This window comes from Gymnodraco acuticeps, unplaced genomic scaffold (assembly GCF_902827175.1).
Source record: "Gymnodraco acuticeps unplaced genomic scaffold, fGymAcu1.1, whole genome shotgun sequence".
NCBI classification, from domain to species: Eukaryota; Metazoa; Chordata; class Actinopteri; order Perciformes; family Bathydraconidae; genus Gymnodraco; species Gymnodraco acuticeps.
Window position 1 is genome coordinate 400,001 of NW_022992300.1, and position 14,422 is coordinate 414,422.

Sequence of the window (14,422 nt, forward strand, 5' to 3'; positions counted from 1 at the left end):
GTCAAACACACTCGATCTGCGCTGGAGATGATCCTTTTCCACTCTGCTAAGTCAACTGTTTACTTCAGTCTGCTCCATTGGCTACAACCCAAAACATCATATCTAGCTTCCCATCAACACAGTGGAGGATGCGAGGAGAGGAGTGTGTGTGTGTGTGTGTGTGTGTGTGTGTGTGTGTGTGTGTGTGTGTGTGTGTGTGTGTGTGTGTGTGTTTGTGTGTGTGTGTGTGGTGTGTGTGTGTGTGTGTGTGTGTGTGTGTGTGTGTGTGTGTGTGTGTGTGTGTGTGTGTGTGTGGTGTGTGTGTGTGTGTGTGTGTGTTTCGACATCCAATGGGGTAATAGTCATTTAGCTCCTGTTGCACTCATCTGTTTAGGACTTCCTACAACTCTGCATATATTTCCCATAAGTACTTATATTAACCCGTGAAGTCAGCTCTAGCTACTTGGTGCGTGATGTCTTGTCTCCAAGGTGATGGCCCTGTTATGTATGAAACGTGTTGTGGCCTACGGTTGAAAGTGGAAGCTTAAACTGTAAAGCTGCCACTTTGGTTATTAACTACAGATGTGTTTCATTTTGGTGGTGATGTTTCCCCTTACAAGCTGGGCTCTGAATAGTAGTACCTCCCATTTGTAAGCGCTGCACGTGCAGGTGTTGTTTTACATGAATATTCCCTTTTTTTCTGGCCTCATCCCCTCTCTGCTCACCCCATTCTCCCCTCTTCCTGTCTCGCTGCCTCTCTCTTTCTCTCTCCCAGTTGGAGTTTGTTTAGACGGAGAGATAGTGGGGAAGTATATTTAGAGAACATATATTCCACTGTCTGAACACTAAGCTCAGAGAGGGAGAGAGAGACAGTGGAAGAGAAAGAGAGGCCCGAGATCGAGGCGAAGAGAAAAGCAGGGTGAAGTAGCTAGAGATAAATGAAAGATAAAGGCGCTTTAGAAGCATTAAAGAGGATTGGGTCTGTGAAAGCACTTGAACATGACTTCAGGGCAGGAAGAGGAGGAGATGAAGAGTGTGATGAGGAGGAAGCATAGAGACCTCTCTCTCTATGAGTGGCAACTTGTCTCCCCCTCTTTTCTGTCACTGTCTCCAGTCTAATCTCTCAATGATAACTTTGACGGCAGAAAGAAAGAACAAAGGTGGAGAGAGAGAGAGAGGGTGGGATCACTGACTCCCCTTTTCTTAATAGATATGTACTGTGTGTCTGTTTTGCTGCAGCTAGTAGCAACATATGTGTGTGTGTGTGTGTAGCTTTAGTTTGAAAAGGTTTGGCTCATTTATATGGCACACACATTATTGAACAGTAGTAATATGCAACAACATTCATGTGTAAACCCTTTAAATCTATTTAATAAATCATCATCAGATTACACTTTTTATTTTTAATACTTATCTAATTGGTCTATAATAAAGATAAGCATAGATAGTTTCCACATATTGATGACATATTGTACAATTTTCATGAAGCATTTCCTTTCTGATGTTTTATAGGCCCTGAAATTCACTTCATCCATATTTTTCAGCACCTGTAATATGTCACTGCTCCCTAAACTCTAAAGTGTTGTGCAGTCTTTGTTTACTTTTTTTAAAGGGCCACTTCCACATTTTAGGGTTATATTTATAAGCACATCTTGTAACTGGTACATAAAGCCTTCATCAATCGCTTCGTGTGTAGCACTTCCTGACCACTTCCAGCCACTTAATGAGATAAATATACTACCTAACGTCCACGCATCAAGATGTCTAACTCTCAAAGGCACAAACATCTGTCAAACTGTTTTTTGTCGGGACTCACAACATGGTCCATCCCGGATCCAGATATATTTTGGAAATCTACTTAAGAAAATGTGTGGTGGTTTGGTGCTGTCCACGTAAAATTGGAAAGCATCACAAATAATGAATTTGCAGTCCAGTCTTACTAATCCTTCTTGTCAAAAGGCTGTTTTCTGTTTTCACATATAATGACTACTTATATTTACCCCTCGCAAAGGGTTGTTTCACTACAGTTCCAATATTCAAGTAAACAAGATTCTGTGAAAGCATATGGAGTCACTTTGAGTTCACAAAAGACAGTTTCTGCATTCTCTCTTGGACACACAAGGTGAAAGATGGGCTCAGGTATTTGACCTTTAGTCTTTGTCCGGGGTATCTCCTTTGAGCATCTTGACTTTGAAGATGGTAAGGCTTTGAGTTACTTGCTGCTGATGGCCTTTTGAAATGGGAGGGGTCTCTTCCCATAATGGTCTTTAGTGTTATATTTCAAGGCCTCAAGGTTTAAAGCATAGAATAATGCAACTTTAAAAATAGTTTAACTACAAGGTGTCATGCTGTTCATATTTTCTTAGAATTCAATAGTGGGCACTTTCTGTCATCATTTGACAGAAAATACGACACCGCAGCGAGAAGCCACACATTCAGAAGCACAGTATATCTCCTTTAACCCCTGAACTCCCAGTGAGAGAAAGTCCTCCCTCCCCTCTCCACTAAATCTATGACCCCTTACTCATGCTATGAGCTCATGTTTATAGCTCTATTTTACACACACCAGCGCTATACACACAGGCACACACTCGCTCTGCCCAGGGCCTCTAACCCCTTAGACCCCCAATCTCTGACCTCAGAGAGGATGACAAACAGTGGAGCCGCTCAATGTCCCTTCACTGTCTTCCTCTATCTCTTTTCTCTTCTTTAAAGGAATAGTTGGGAGATATGCTTATCCGTCTCTTTTCAAGATTAACAACTTAAAGATAATTTCATGTCTGTGTGTTTATAAGTGGTACATTGATGTAAAAATGCTTCTTTTCCGACTTTCAGTAGAGAGTTTGTTTTTCAAGTATCAGAATTGCTGAAGCAGAATGAAGCAAACAGGCATACCAAAGATTCTGAACTATTTATTCATACCTACTTATTGTATTTCAGCACACAGACACACATTTCTCCACATTTTTTACTTGAACCCCACCCCTTTTCCCTTGTGAGATCCTCTATATTCTCCACTCGTTTATTTCTCTGCTTATTCTTTCAGGACTGAAAGTCTTCAATTTCCTCTTTTACCTTGAAGCTCTTTTCTCTTTCTCTTATTCTTTTCTTCTGTTCTCTTATTTAAAAGTCTCTCCCTGCTGTGTTTACCCACTGGGTTACTTTCATAAATCAAGCCTCCCTCAGGCTCATGTTTACACCTCTCCTCTGGGTCTGTATCTCCTGAGCAGCAGAGGGAAATAGGTAATGACTCTGCTGCTGTCTGGCTGTCGGGGAAGCCACATGGAAAGACATTCATCGCCCAGCTGGGTCTTTTCTACACCAGGCAGACGCAGAGAAAAATATCTCCCATTAAAACACACACCTTACAATACTTTGTGCAATAATCCTCCTTTTCTCTGTATTTCTGCTGCAGTTGGTGCGGACAAACAGTGCGAGCTGACCTGCAGACCTGCTGGCTATCGTTTCTATGTCCGCCAGGCCGAGCGCGTCAGAGACGGGACCCCCTGCTTCAATGTCAGCACCAATGACATTTGTCTAGAGGGACAATGTCTGGTGAGTGCATTTAAATGTGCATGTGAGTGAGGACTTTGTGCTCTCAGGTGTCTGAGCCCAAGTTCATCCTGTCTAGCTGGAGCTGACAGAGTCCAGAACCTCTTTCACGTCTGGAGGCTGATTTAAGGCTGGCATTCAGACTCGAAGTTTCTCCAGTCTCGTTTTATTACCCTGCTCTGGGCCTCTGTTCTCTTTGTTTTTTCCTCTTTCTCTCATTTGTACTCTTTGGTTTTACGCTTATTCCACGCTTCTCTTTTTGGCATGAATCTGGGCAGCAACAGTTTCCAATTTACTCAAACAACGGTGAAGTAAACACTGGCGATGGATGTGAAATTTCAACCACATTGGAATAGCTTTTCCCCGCTCTGTCCCCACCCCCTCTCTTGTTCCCCTGAGCCACTTTTCCCCCCCTCATTGTCAGACCCTTCACTCATGTCTTTTCACCTTCCTCTCCTGCCAGACCGAGGGTTGCAATGGGGTGCTGGGCTCCGGCTCTGTGATTGACAAGTGTGGAGTGTGTGGTGGGCGGGAGAGCTCCTGTCGAAAGGTAACGGGAAGCTTCCAAAATGTCTCGGTTCCCCTTGGTTACCACAAGATCCTGGACATCCCGCCAGGAGCTACATTCATTAACATCACGGAGAGACGCGCCAGCCCTAATTACCTGGGTAAGAGCTAATAGACACAAACAAAATCCTGCACACATGGTTTAGGATTTCTGGTTTCAATACCGGTTCCAACTGCAGTAAAAAGTGAGGCATGGAAATTGTAGATTTGGGAAATAGATTTGGCCTTTGAGCAAGTGTGTGCTGGCTTGAAATGAACTGTATATCTGGTTAGAGCCCATGAAGAACCAGTGAAGTGTGTGAGTGTGAGTGTTTGCCCGTCTGTTTGGTAATAAGACCCCAAAGTCTGTGTATGTTTAAGCTAATGGAGGTTTCTGAAGAAATCACTACTTTGTAGACTATACAAGTTTTAAAATAATAAAATAAAACGTAATTCTTGCTCCATTCTTCATGTCTGCCTTCCTAAAATGCCGCCCCAATTTCCGCAGCCATGAGGAGTGGCACGGGGGCTTCAGTGGTGAACGGGCGCTGGGCTGTGGACCCTCCAGGGGAGTACCAGGCAGGAGGGACCACCTTCACTTACAACCGACCTAGAGCACAGGCAGAGGGGGAGGAGGAGAAAGGAGAGTCCCTCTGGGCTCCAGGACCCACCACCACACAGCTCCAGCTATATGTAAGTACACTGTTTATTTGAACCCTGTAAGCAAACATGAGTCCGGGCATGGCATAATGAATTTTATGATAAGAATCACACACATACACATACTGTATGAACATGTGCATAAACATGTATTTCACCTCTCTATAACTGTATTGTTGAAAGCCTGAGGCAATGCTCCCCTGCTCTGTGTCAATTTCTGCCTTTCTTCGTTATGTTAGCATTAGAGGGGGATAACGGCAGCTATACTCATGCTTAGCTTGAGCCATATCAGACTATCCATAGCTTAATAATAACAACTCTAACCTCAGGCTAAGATCTTATTAAAGAACAGAAGGCATCTGCAGCTTTGATTACAGGAGCTACAGGGAAGGATGGGGGATATAAATAGCAAGCGTCCACCAAAGCCAGGGTTTGATCTGCAGTGGAATCACCTGCATTTTTTAAGGCTTTATGGGATTGTGAAATAAGACATTAAATGACTAAAAGTCTATAACCTCAGCAGTGCACTATGAGGCTGTGCTGCTCATTAAACGTTGCTTAATATATCGTTGAATGGAAAAAGAATAAAAGACAAGTCTGCCTAGCAACTGAAGGAGGAAAATTAGGTTTTGCAGTTGTACACTGACTGTTTTAGGACATCTGCTCAGCTCATGTTTACTCAGAGTTTAGGTGAGTCTCCGGCTACCGCTAGCATTCCTCTTATTTACCTTATCTTACTATCACATTAGTGTAGCAGACAAGAGAGGTCAAGTAATGCTTAATGCTTATTTTAGCTTAGCATAAAAACTGAAAATAGCTAGTCTTATTTTGTCAAAAGGTAACACTGTCTGCCTGCCATCATTTCTAAAGTTCACAGATTTAGTTTAATGCATCAATATTCATGTGCATATCATTTGTCTCTGTCAATATAAATCAATCACACTGTAAAAACACTTCATAGATATGTATACATGCACATACTGTACATAGTCATATAGTCCAAGAATATATGTTCAGAAAACCTAAGCGTAAACACTACATGTTATGGTTTTAAAAAGATGATGTGTTTTGCTTTAATCCCTTCATTGTCATACGGATAAATTGATGATGGGAAATTTGAATCACCAAAGTAAAAAGGAGTCATCCTCGGTGGAGTGTATGTACCAAGTTTACATTAGTCTATCTTATAGTTATTGATAAACGACCCTTTGGATCAAAGTGATGCATTGACCAATCGGCTGCCTGAATTACAATGCCATCTCAAGCAAAATATAGCAGATCCTAATGTTGTTGCCATGGGACTCCAGCTGATTAAGTTTAGATGACCGTGGCTATGTTAAGTTGTGTAAGATGGTCTGCAGGGTTTAATAATAAGAGGGGGGGGGGGGCACATAGTGACAAACATACACCCTGCTGAGGCATCTGTGAGCTTGACAGTGGTTTTCTGCCAGCGCCTTATTAACTTTTCTGTGGCTCATACTGACTTCTTAGTACACTTCTCTATGGGGATCCATAAAGCTGTTTTAGGGTGTTCCTTCTCATTGGCTGTTTTTCACCTCTTGTTCCGATTCTTCTCTCACCCTGTCTTGCTCTCTAGATCATTTTCCACAAGGAGAACCCAGGCATCGATTATGAGTTTTATATTCCTGTGGAGAAGAAGGAGGTGGAGAGGGAAAGGGTGACGGAGAGAGAGAGGGAGACACCCAGAGAGAGGCCGAGGGAGCGAGACCCAGGGAGGGCCCCTCTTCGCAGTACGTCCATCGCACTTCCTGATTTTCCGTTTTCTGTTGTTGACAGCTGTGCTTTCTGCATGTTGTACACAGAGACAGTCATGTTCAGCACATAGTTCAATCTTGTCAGTGGCAGAGGGGAACCCTTAATCAAATATCTCAAGATTCATTCTTTCCAAATTACTCAGGGAAACACTACTGTGAAACCATGAGAGTGATTGATGTGTTTATGTATCAGGATGGGTGTGGTGCTAGGATTGTTGTGCAAGTGTGTTTGTGTGTTTGTGTATGACCTACATGGGAGGCTATCTGGCTCACATGTTCGCTGTCATGAGACACTGACCTCATCATGACATCAATAGCATCTGACTCACTACTTACTCCCAATATGTAAACATATTTTGCCTTTTTATCACAGTTTTCTCACTGCGCTTTTCTCCTCCTTGTGTCTGTTTCCCAATGTTCACTCTCTCTTTCCTCTTTCTACACTTTCTCGATGTGGGACCATTTTTAGATTTGGTTGAGGAACTCTGGGTAATTTACTATGCCTATTTGGGGTGGTTGTGTGAGATATCTGTTTGGCTTTCTTTCCATCCAAAATATGCCCCATATATGTTTTATCATTTTGGATCTGACCCACATGCTGATTTTTATTTAATTTGAAATGTATTTATGATGCGGTATATGTCCATTGTTTTTCTGTTGTCTTTTATGTAACCCCTTTTTCATCTACATTTCTGGTTTAAAAAAAGACATGTATTGTTCAAAACAAGTTGTTACATCAGTATTTTTTCTTTTCTTCTTTCCAAGGTCCTCTAACTGTGTCAGTAGAAGACCCTCCTCCTGCTCCTCCTCCTATTTCAGTCCCATCCTTCCCCTCCTCCTCCTCCTCCTCCTCCACCACCTCTGTGTTTTCTCCCCCCATCTCGGACCGATGGACACCTGAGAGGTCCCGTCCCCGAGCCTCTGCCCCCAATAGGAATGCTCGGATCCCCCCTCGCACCGACCTGCCACCGGACACTCAGCCGCCATTTGTGTGGAGGAGAGGAGAACTCACAGAGTGCTCTGCTTCCTGTGGCAAAGGTCAGAGTTCAAACACTCCTATTATAACCTAATATGCATTGTATTTCATTGCTTTATGCTTTATGCTTAACCTAATTGTGGCCCTACTGTAATTTTTTTATTTTGATCATCCATCAAACCGTTTGTTATTTTTATAAAACTTGATTCTGTCTTTTAGCACATAGGACATTCATTATATATTTGGAAAAATACAGAAGTCCCATGTGCCCTACTAGTAAATATAGTATGACAATAAGAGGGCTGAATCCCATACACTACAAAAAGCTACATCAATGATCTGTGTGTATGAACTCATAACAAGTTGAACATCAAGGATATAACAGTTGTATTGTTAGATACTTTCCCAAATAATGTCTGTAGCATATACTATAAATATAAAGGTCTGTATCATATTTCAAGACTTAGGACCAATCAAAAACAAATGTTTTCTATATAAATAAAAAACATTACTGCTTTACTTTGGATAAAGTGATGTCGCCCCCCTGTGGTTGCTAGATGCAGGTACAAGAACATGAAACTGATCTCTTTCTCTCTCTCTGCATCTATCCATCTTTCTCTCTCTTTCTCTGCATCTATCTGTCCATCTCTTTCTTTCTCTCTGCATCTATCAACCTTTCTCTCTCTCTCGGCATCTATCTGTCCATCTCTTTCTATCTCTCTGCATCTATCAACCTTTCTCTCTCTCTCGGCATCTATCTGTCCATCTCTTTCTATCTCTCTGCATCTATCAACCTTTCTCTCTCTCTCGGCATCTATCTGTCCATCTCTCTCTCTCTCTCTCTGCAGGGTCTCAGAGCAGAGTCATGCTGTGTATTAACCGCCACACAGACGATGAAGTCCCGGAGGCCAAGTGTGACTCTGCAGCCAGGCCGATTCCTGAGGAGGAGCCTTGTAACCCTCATGCATGCCCACCCTTGTAAGAAAACACACAGTTACATTTAAAGATTCACATCATATCTTTTATTTGATATGTAACACTCTGGGAAGGGATTTTTACATTGCTGATAACTACATAAAAAACACTCCTTATAAAGACGTGTTTTTTTACATTAAGTTTATTTCTACTGTAAAGTGGTTGACATTATGTCACTGTGCTGGCACATTTCATTCAATGTAATTAAAGATTACAGTCAAAAAGTATTGATAATATTTATTATTTCTTCATTCTAGTAAAAGCATAACTAATTGAAAAAAGCTGATGTTATTGTTAGTTTATACACGATTTGTTGCGGACAGTTTTGGATGTTATTGAAGTAGTAGTGTGGTATTTTTCCTGTAAAATGTATTTCCAACATGTCCCTCCCTCTCCCTCCCTCCCCCCCCTCAGCTGGGAGGCGAGCTCCTGGTCAGAGTGCAGCGTGTCGTGTGGCCCCGGGGTGCAGCAGAGGCAGCTGCAGTGCCGACAGAGCTTTGGGGACCGCTCCACTATGGTCCACCCGCAGCGCTGTGCCAACCTCACCCCCCCTGACTCCACCCAGGCCTGTCAGCTCGGCCTCTGCTCCCACTGGGAGGTCAGCTCCGACTGGAGCACGGTAGGTCACTGTGACGGGGAAATGCATCTGCTAATGGCTCTGCATACGTCAAAAAAGAAGACAAGTTATGTAGAATCTGAAATCATAACACAGAGTCTTGTGTGCATGGAGTTTCAATTTGGGCTTTGTCCTTTAAAATGCAGTCACTGTGTCTTTATCATACGTTGTTTTATTATTTTATTAGGTGAACTATTTATGGTCAGGGACAGCAGACACTTTGCCATGGGTGGGGTTAATTTATGTTTTTTAATTAAACAATTACGCATTTTGGGTAAATATGAAAATATAAAACACAATTCATCATAAAAAAAGTTCCAGCCAACCAACAACTTTTTATAGTTTCACATACACATAATTTATTTGTATTTATAACTAAACATATTCTTGCTTATGTTTTCCTGGTGCACAACAATCTGCTCTTTGGGAACAAATACAGGATTAATTAATTGATAATCAACATTCAAACTGTTTTCTTCAACTCTAGATTCTAATTAAGGTAATGTGAATGATTGACGTAAAATCCCTCAACTGTACGCCCTTTCTTTATCCGTCTCATTCTTGTTTGTCCTCCCTTCACTTGTCACAGTGCTCAGTGGACTGTGGGGTTGGGAGGAGGACGAGGAGTGTGCTCTGCGTCAGCGATCAAGGCAACGAGGTGAACGAAAAAGAGTGCAGCACCGGGGCCAGCCCACAAGGAAGTGAGGAGTGCAACATGGGCCCCTGTGTAACCAACTGGTACTTCACTGACTGGTCCAACACTGTGAGTAACTCGCAGAGGCAAGAAAAGAGAAACATCACAGCACTTAACAGTAATCCTCTACATGATATTGCACTTTGTCCCTCAGTGTTCGGCGCAGTGTGGCCCCGGGGTGCAGAAGAGGGAGTCGGTGTGTCTGACTCGAGGAGGGGTGAGAGAGGGAGGTGGAGGAGGGGACTGTATTGGGGACAAACCAGCAGAGATGAAGGCCTGCAACGGGGGTCCCTGTTTGGCGATAACCATGTGGTACAGCAGCCCCTGGACACAGGTAGGACACTGGGGATGAAGAATGAATGAAATACATGAGGAATGGAGGAAAAATAGATTTGAATGTTGATGCTTTTTGATGAAAGTTTTATTAAAAATGAAATGAATTTTGACATATTTAGTTTTATTTGCTTTTCAGTTTGTTTCTGTTTTGAGTTTCTAGTTTAAAGACATTGTTTTGTGTTTGTACTATGAGTTTGATGAAAAAGTTCATAACCAGAATGTTGCATTTTCAATAATGTTGTTTTACATTATAGAAAGAATTAAAAAATGTTGTTCTTTAGATTTTAATTAAATCATATGAGATTTAATAAGCAATTAATGTTGTCTTTATGTAGGCATATATACTTTTAGTTTTTTAGTTCTGAAGTAAAAGAGACTTCCTCTTACAGGTACAGATATTGTATTCCTGGTTTTAAAATGTATTTTCTCTCTCCAGTGTAATGTCCCCTGTGGTAATGGAACTCAGCGACGGGACGTCATTTGTGTCCAGAAGATGGGGAATGATTTTACTGTCGTACCAGCCAGTGAGTGCGCTCATCTGGACAAGCCTGCCGCGGTGCAACAGTGTGAGATGGGAGAGTGCGAGCCTCTGTGGTTCACAACAGAGTGGAGCGCGGTGAGAGACGAGGGGGGGGGGGAGAGAACATAATGTTGGAAAGAGAAATGATGTGACAGTGCAAACAACACTGGAAGGGACAAGTCTATAAATTGTGATGTGTTTTTATTTACAACTGTAGTATTTACACTCTCTATGCCTTTGTTCTCAGTGCTCACGCTCTTGTGGAAAAGGCGTACAAATGAGGGAAGTACGGTGTCTAACGCCAGAAAAAAGGCACAGCCATGAGTGTGATTTGGACAACAAACCTGAACGGGAGCAAATCTGCAACACGATACCCTGCAGCCCCCAAGTCTCAGGTGGGTGTGTTTGTGTATTTCAAAACTCACCATTAGCAGATGCCAGCAATAAGCTAATCTCAACGGGATCCACACCTGTTTTACAATGCATTACTCATCCCACGATTAACATATATTGCATCAATGTACAGAAAATGCCAATTATATCCAACTCAGAGCCAGAGAACACATCATTTAATATAATACAAAACAAAAGATCCTTCAGAAGAATAAAGGTATATAGTTGATATGAATGAGGTCTATATATCTATTATGAAGCAAAACACTAATATAAGTTATAACTCCTCCTCATTAGTTGGTCATCTGCATGCCAAGTGCCTTTGAATATTATTTTTAGGGGATCAATTATTTAGTTTTATTTGTTTAGGCAGATATATTAACGGATAATTATTTGTCTATTTGTTACGGTCTTTTAAATTACAATTACAACATGTTAGTCCTCAGGCAGGGTAGTAGGTAATGCAAGACAAATGTTTGTGTGTACTATAAAGTTGTATTTTATCTTCCCTCATCTTCCTCTCTTGTTTACAGATGAAAACTGCCGGGACAGACGTCACAACTGTATGATGGTGGTTCAGGCCAGGATGTGCGTCTACTCCTATTATAAGACCGCCTGCTGTGCCTCGTGTACCCAGAGTGCTCAGCGTGCCAAGAGACAATGACCAGCCAATCACAGGCAGCCCAGGTGTGCAAGAAGTCAAGGATTAGGTCAGAAGAGCTGAAATAAGAAGTCTGTAGAAATTGAAAGCCCAGCGTAGAAAGAAATCTGCTAGGGTCTCAGATCAAATGTAGCGATTTTCTCCTGATTCTTCAGGTAAAACACTGTGAAAGCATCCGGTTCATTTTTCCAGTTCTCTGTACACAATTTCATATTGCCTATTTAGAACCACATATTCCACTGAGATCACTTCTGTTCACTTTGTGCGTTAGCTTTGACAGTTTTGTTATGCGTCACACGGTGCCGAAAGATGCACTTGCAGTGATTTTCAACTCTTGGTGGCTTATTTCTAAAGCTGAGAGGTTTTAATGGAATGTGCTCACTGAGGACACCGCTGCGTTCGAACAGCAAATCAAGCCTTTCTTTTAGCGAGAGGATCTTAAAACAGATGTAATAAGATATGCATACCACTAATTATGAAAAGAAACGTGCTGAAGAAATAATGTGGGCTAGATAAACTGTGTGTACTACGTGTGCTGAAGATCTACTGGAATAGATCTACTGTGTTTCTGTGCACTGCAGACCCCCAACTAAGCTAGAAGGATTTTATTAACTTGTTGTATGTATTTTTCTGTTTGCCAAAAATATTTCCTCACGCGTCCTCTTATTGTTCAGTTTTGGACAGATGAACCAAAGCAGGGGGGTGACCATGGCAGTAAGTGACCAAATATATCAGAGGGGAAAGAAGTGAGATTCTTCCCAAACAAGAAGGTTTTTAAGACATGGATGTTAAACAAGCAGCACAGACTTGGTGCAGTCCTTTAATGTATTCATGTCAGTAACATAAACACCTAGTCTTTTTAAAGAAAGCTGTTGGAGCTGCAGATATGTGTTAACTTAACAATGCTCACTTGATATCTGACAAAAATAAGGAATAATCATATTGATGGGACGGTTGTTGTTTCATACTTTCTCTCTTCAACAAACCACATGAAAAGAACTTAAAAACGGCTCACACTGTTTTTTTATGAAATGCTGAGAAAAAAGCGCACTTGTTCCGCGACTATATAATGCTGCGGATTAACGCTCATGCATTTATGTGTTACTTTTAAAAAAATCATGTAACTCTATGGCAGAGAACGCTAAGCTAATTGAAGCTACTAAGCAATGCATGTTTTCTTCACAATAGGAGTAATATAGAAGATCAAGTTTGGAGATGTACATTGTACAATTCACTCCTCACTGACCTAGTTTTGCATTTGAGTGATCAAAAACTTTTTTATGTCCTTCCTGTTTCCTAACCTCATTTCAATATCTTTTCTTTTTGCATCCATCATCGCCTTCCTAGGAGGGACTGGTGAATCTGTCCTATGAGAAAAGGTGAAAACATAATTAGGAAACCTCATGTTGACAATAGTCTTTTAATAATTGAGTTCATGATATGGATCAAATCATTCTGCTTTGACCAGGAAGTAAATGTTTTGCTTTGTGAGGTGGCAACGTCTGAATATGTGTGTGTAAGCTTTTCTCTTATTTTTCTCTTCCGTAGAAGACGTACACATACTTAAAGGCGAGGAGTCTGTATATTTGTCAGATATGTTTTAATGTCTATAATTTCTTTGAACATAGTTGGCGCTTATGTTTTATAACTGAGTACAGTTATCAGAAGTGTTGTTATAGACTGCATTTATTCACATCTTACTGTTATATAACTATTTTGCATTTGACATGAGAATCGTTCCTGTGTGTATCGGATGCGTCAGTGTGTGTGTGTGTGTGTGTGTGTGTGTGTGTGTGTGTGTGTGTGTGTGTGTGTGTGTGTGTGTGTGTGTGTGTGTGTGTGTGTGTGTGTGTGTGTGTGTGTGTGTGTGTGTGTGAGAGAGTGTGTGAGTGTTGCGATTGTGGCTTTGAATGTGTCTTTCTTGTCTCTAATCCCTCATAGTAAAAAATACTTTTTATATAAAAACAAAAAAGATAGTAATTTATCTATTATCTAAAGAACATGTAATTTATTTTTTTGGTTTAAGAAGCTGTAGCAAATGTTCTTTGTTACCACCAGAGTTTATACGATTGTTAATGTTGATACACAGACTTTTTTTATCATGCAAAAACAGAAAACAGTGTGAAAATTCATATCTTTAAAGCTTCATTTTAAATAAAACAACACAGAAATCAAGTGGTGTGTCATGTTTGATTTTACTCAGTAACTCAGGGTGATATTGCCAGTTTTCCTCCAAATGATGGCGCTGTTGAGTCTCGAAAACAGGTGTAGGGTTCAGAAATAAGCGGCTTACAGAGGAAATGACTCCTTATGTTTTGAAGTTTGCGCTTTGTTGTCTGCTTTTATTTTGTTTTCAATGTTGATTTTTGTAGAATATTGAATAAGCACGGCTTTGCTTACAAGCGTGCCTTGGTCTTCCCAAATATATTTGGTTTAACAGGACTGCAAAAAAGCTGTCTTTATGAAGCATTGTTCGTTTATTAAATGTGGTGTGATGTCTGGTAGGAAGGCAGCATTTCAAAAGCAAGATAATCATGGAGATTATTCCAGGTCCACAAAGCATTATACAAGTTTAAGAGGTGCAGATTGAAGAGTATGAGATGATAAATGCCAATAATAAATCAAAAATAAAAGTGAGGAAAAAGAGTTTGAAAGTTTAAAGGGGCTAGCAACTTTGCTAAGTACCATAGTCCTGTTATAAGGAGGACATATTGTTCTTTAAACTTCTCTTCATTTTCT

The 14,422-nt window shown here is 41.1% G+C and overlaps 1 protein-coding gene across 1 annotated transcript in view; it reads left to right on the forward strand.

The window, feature by feature from the left end:
- The window catches only part of adamtsl4 (ADAMTS-like 4), a 39,506-nt gene extending 25,648 nt beyond the window's left edge, over positions 1–13,858 (forward strand). Inside the window, 12 exon segments of the mRNA XM_034208029.1 lie at positions 3,395–3,534; positions 3,995–4,199; positions 4,586–4,770; positions 6,335–6,488; positions 7,278–7,550; positions 8,337–8,466; positions 8,878–9,082; positions 9,669–9,842; positions 9,928–10,107; positions 10,546–10,725; positions 10,877–11,024; positions 11,556–13,858. Of these exon segments, the coding sequence (XP_034063920.1) occupies positions 3,395–3,534; positions 3,995–4,199; positions 4,586–4,770; positions 6,335–6,488; positions 7,278–7,550; positions 8,337–8,466; positions 8,878–9,082; positions 9,669–9,842; positions 9,928–10,107; positions 10,546–10,725; positions 10,877–11,024; positions 11,556–11,686 (2,105 nt within the window). The 3' untranslated portion in view covers positions 11,687–13,858.
- The last annotated feature ends 564 nt before the right edge of the window (positions 13,859–14,422 follow it).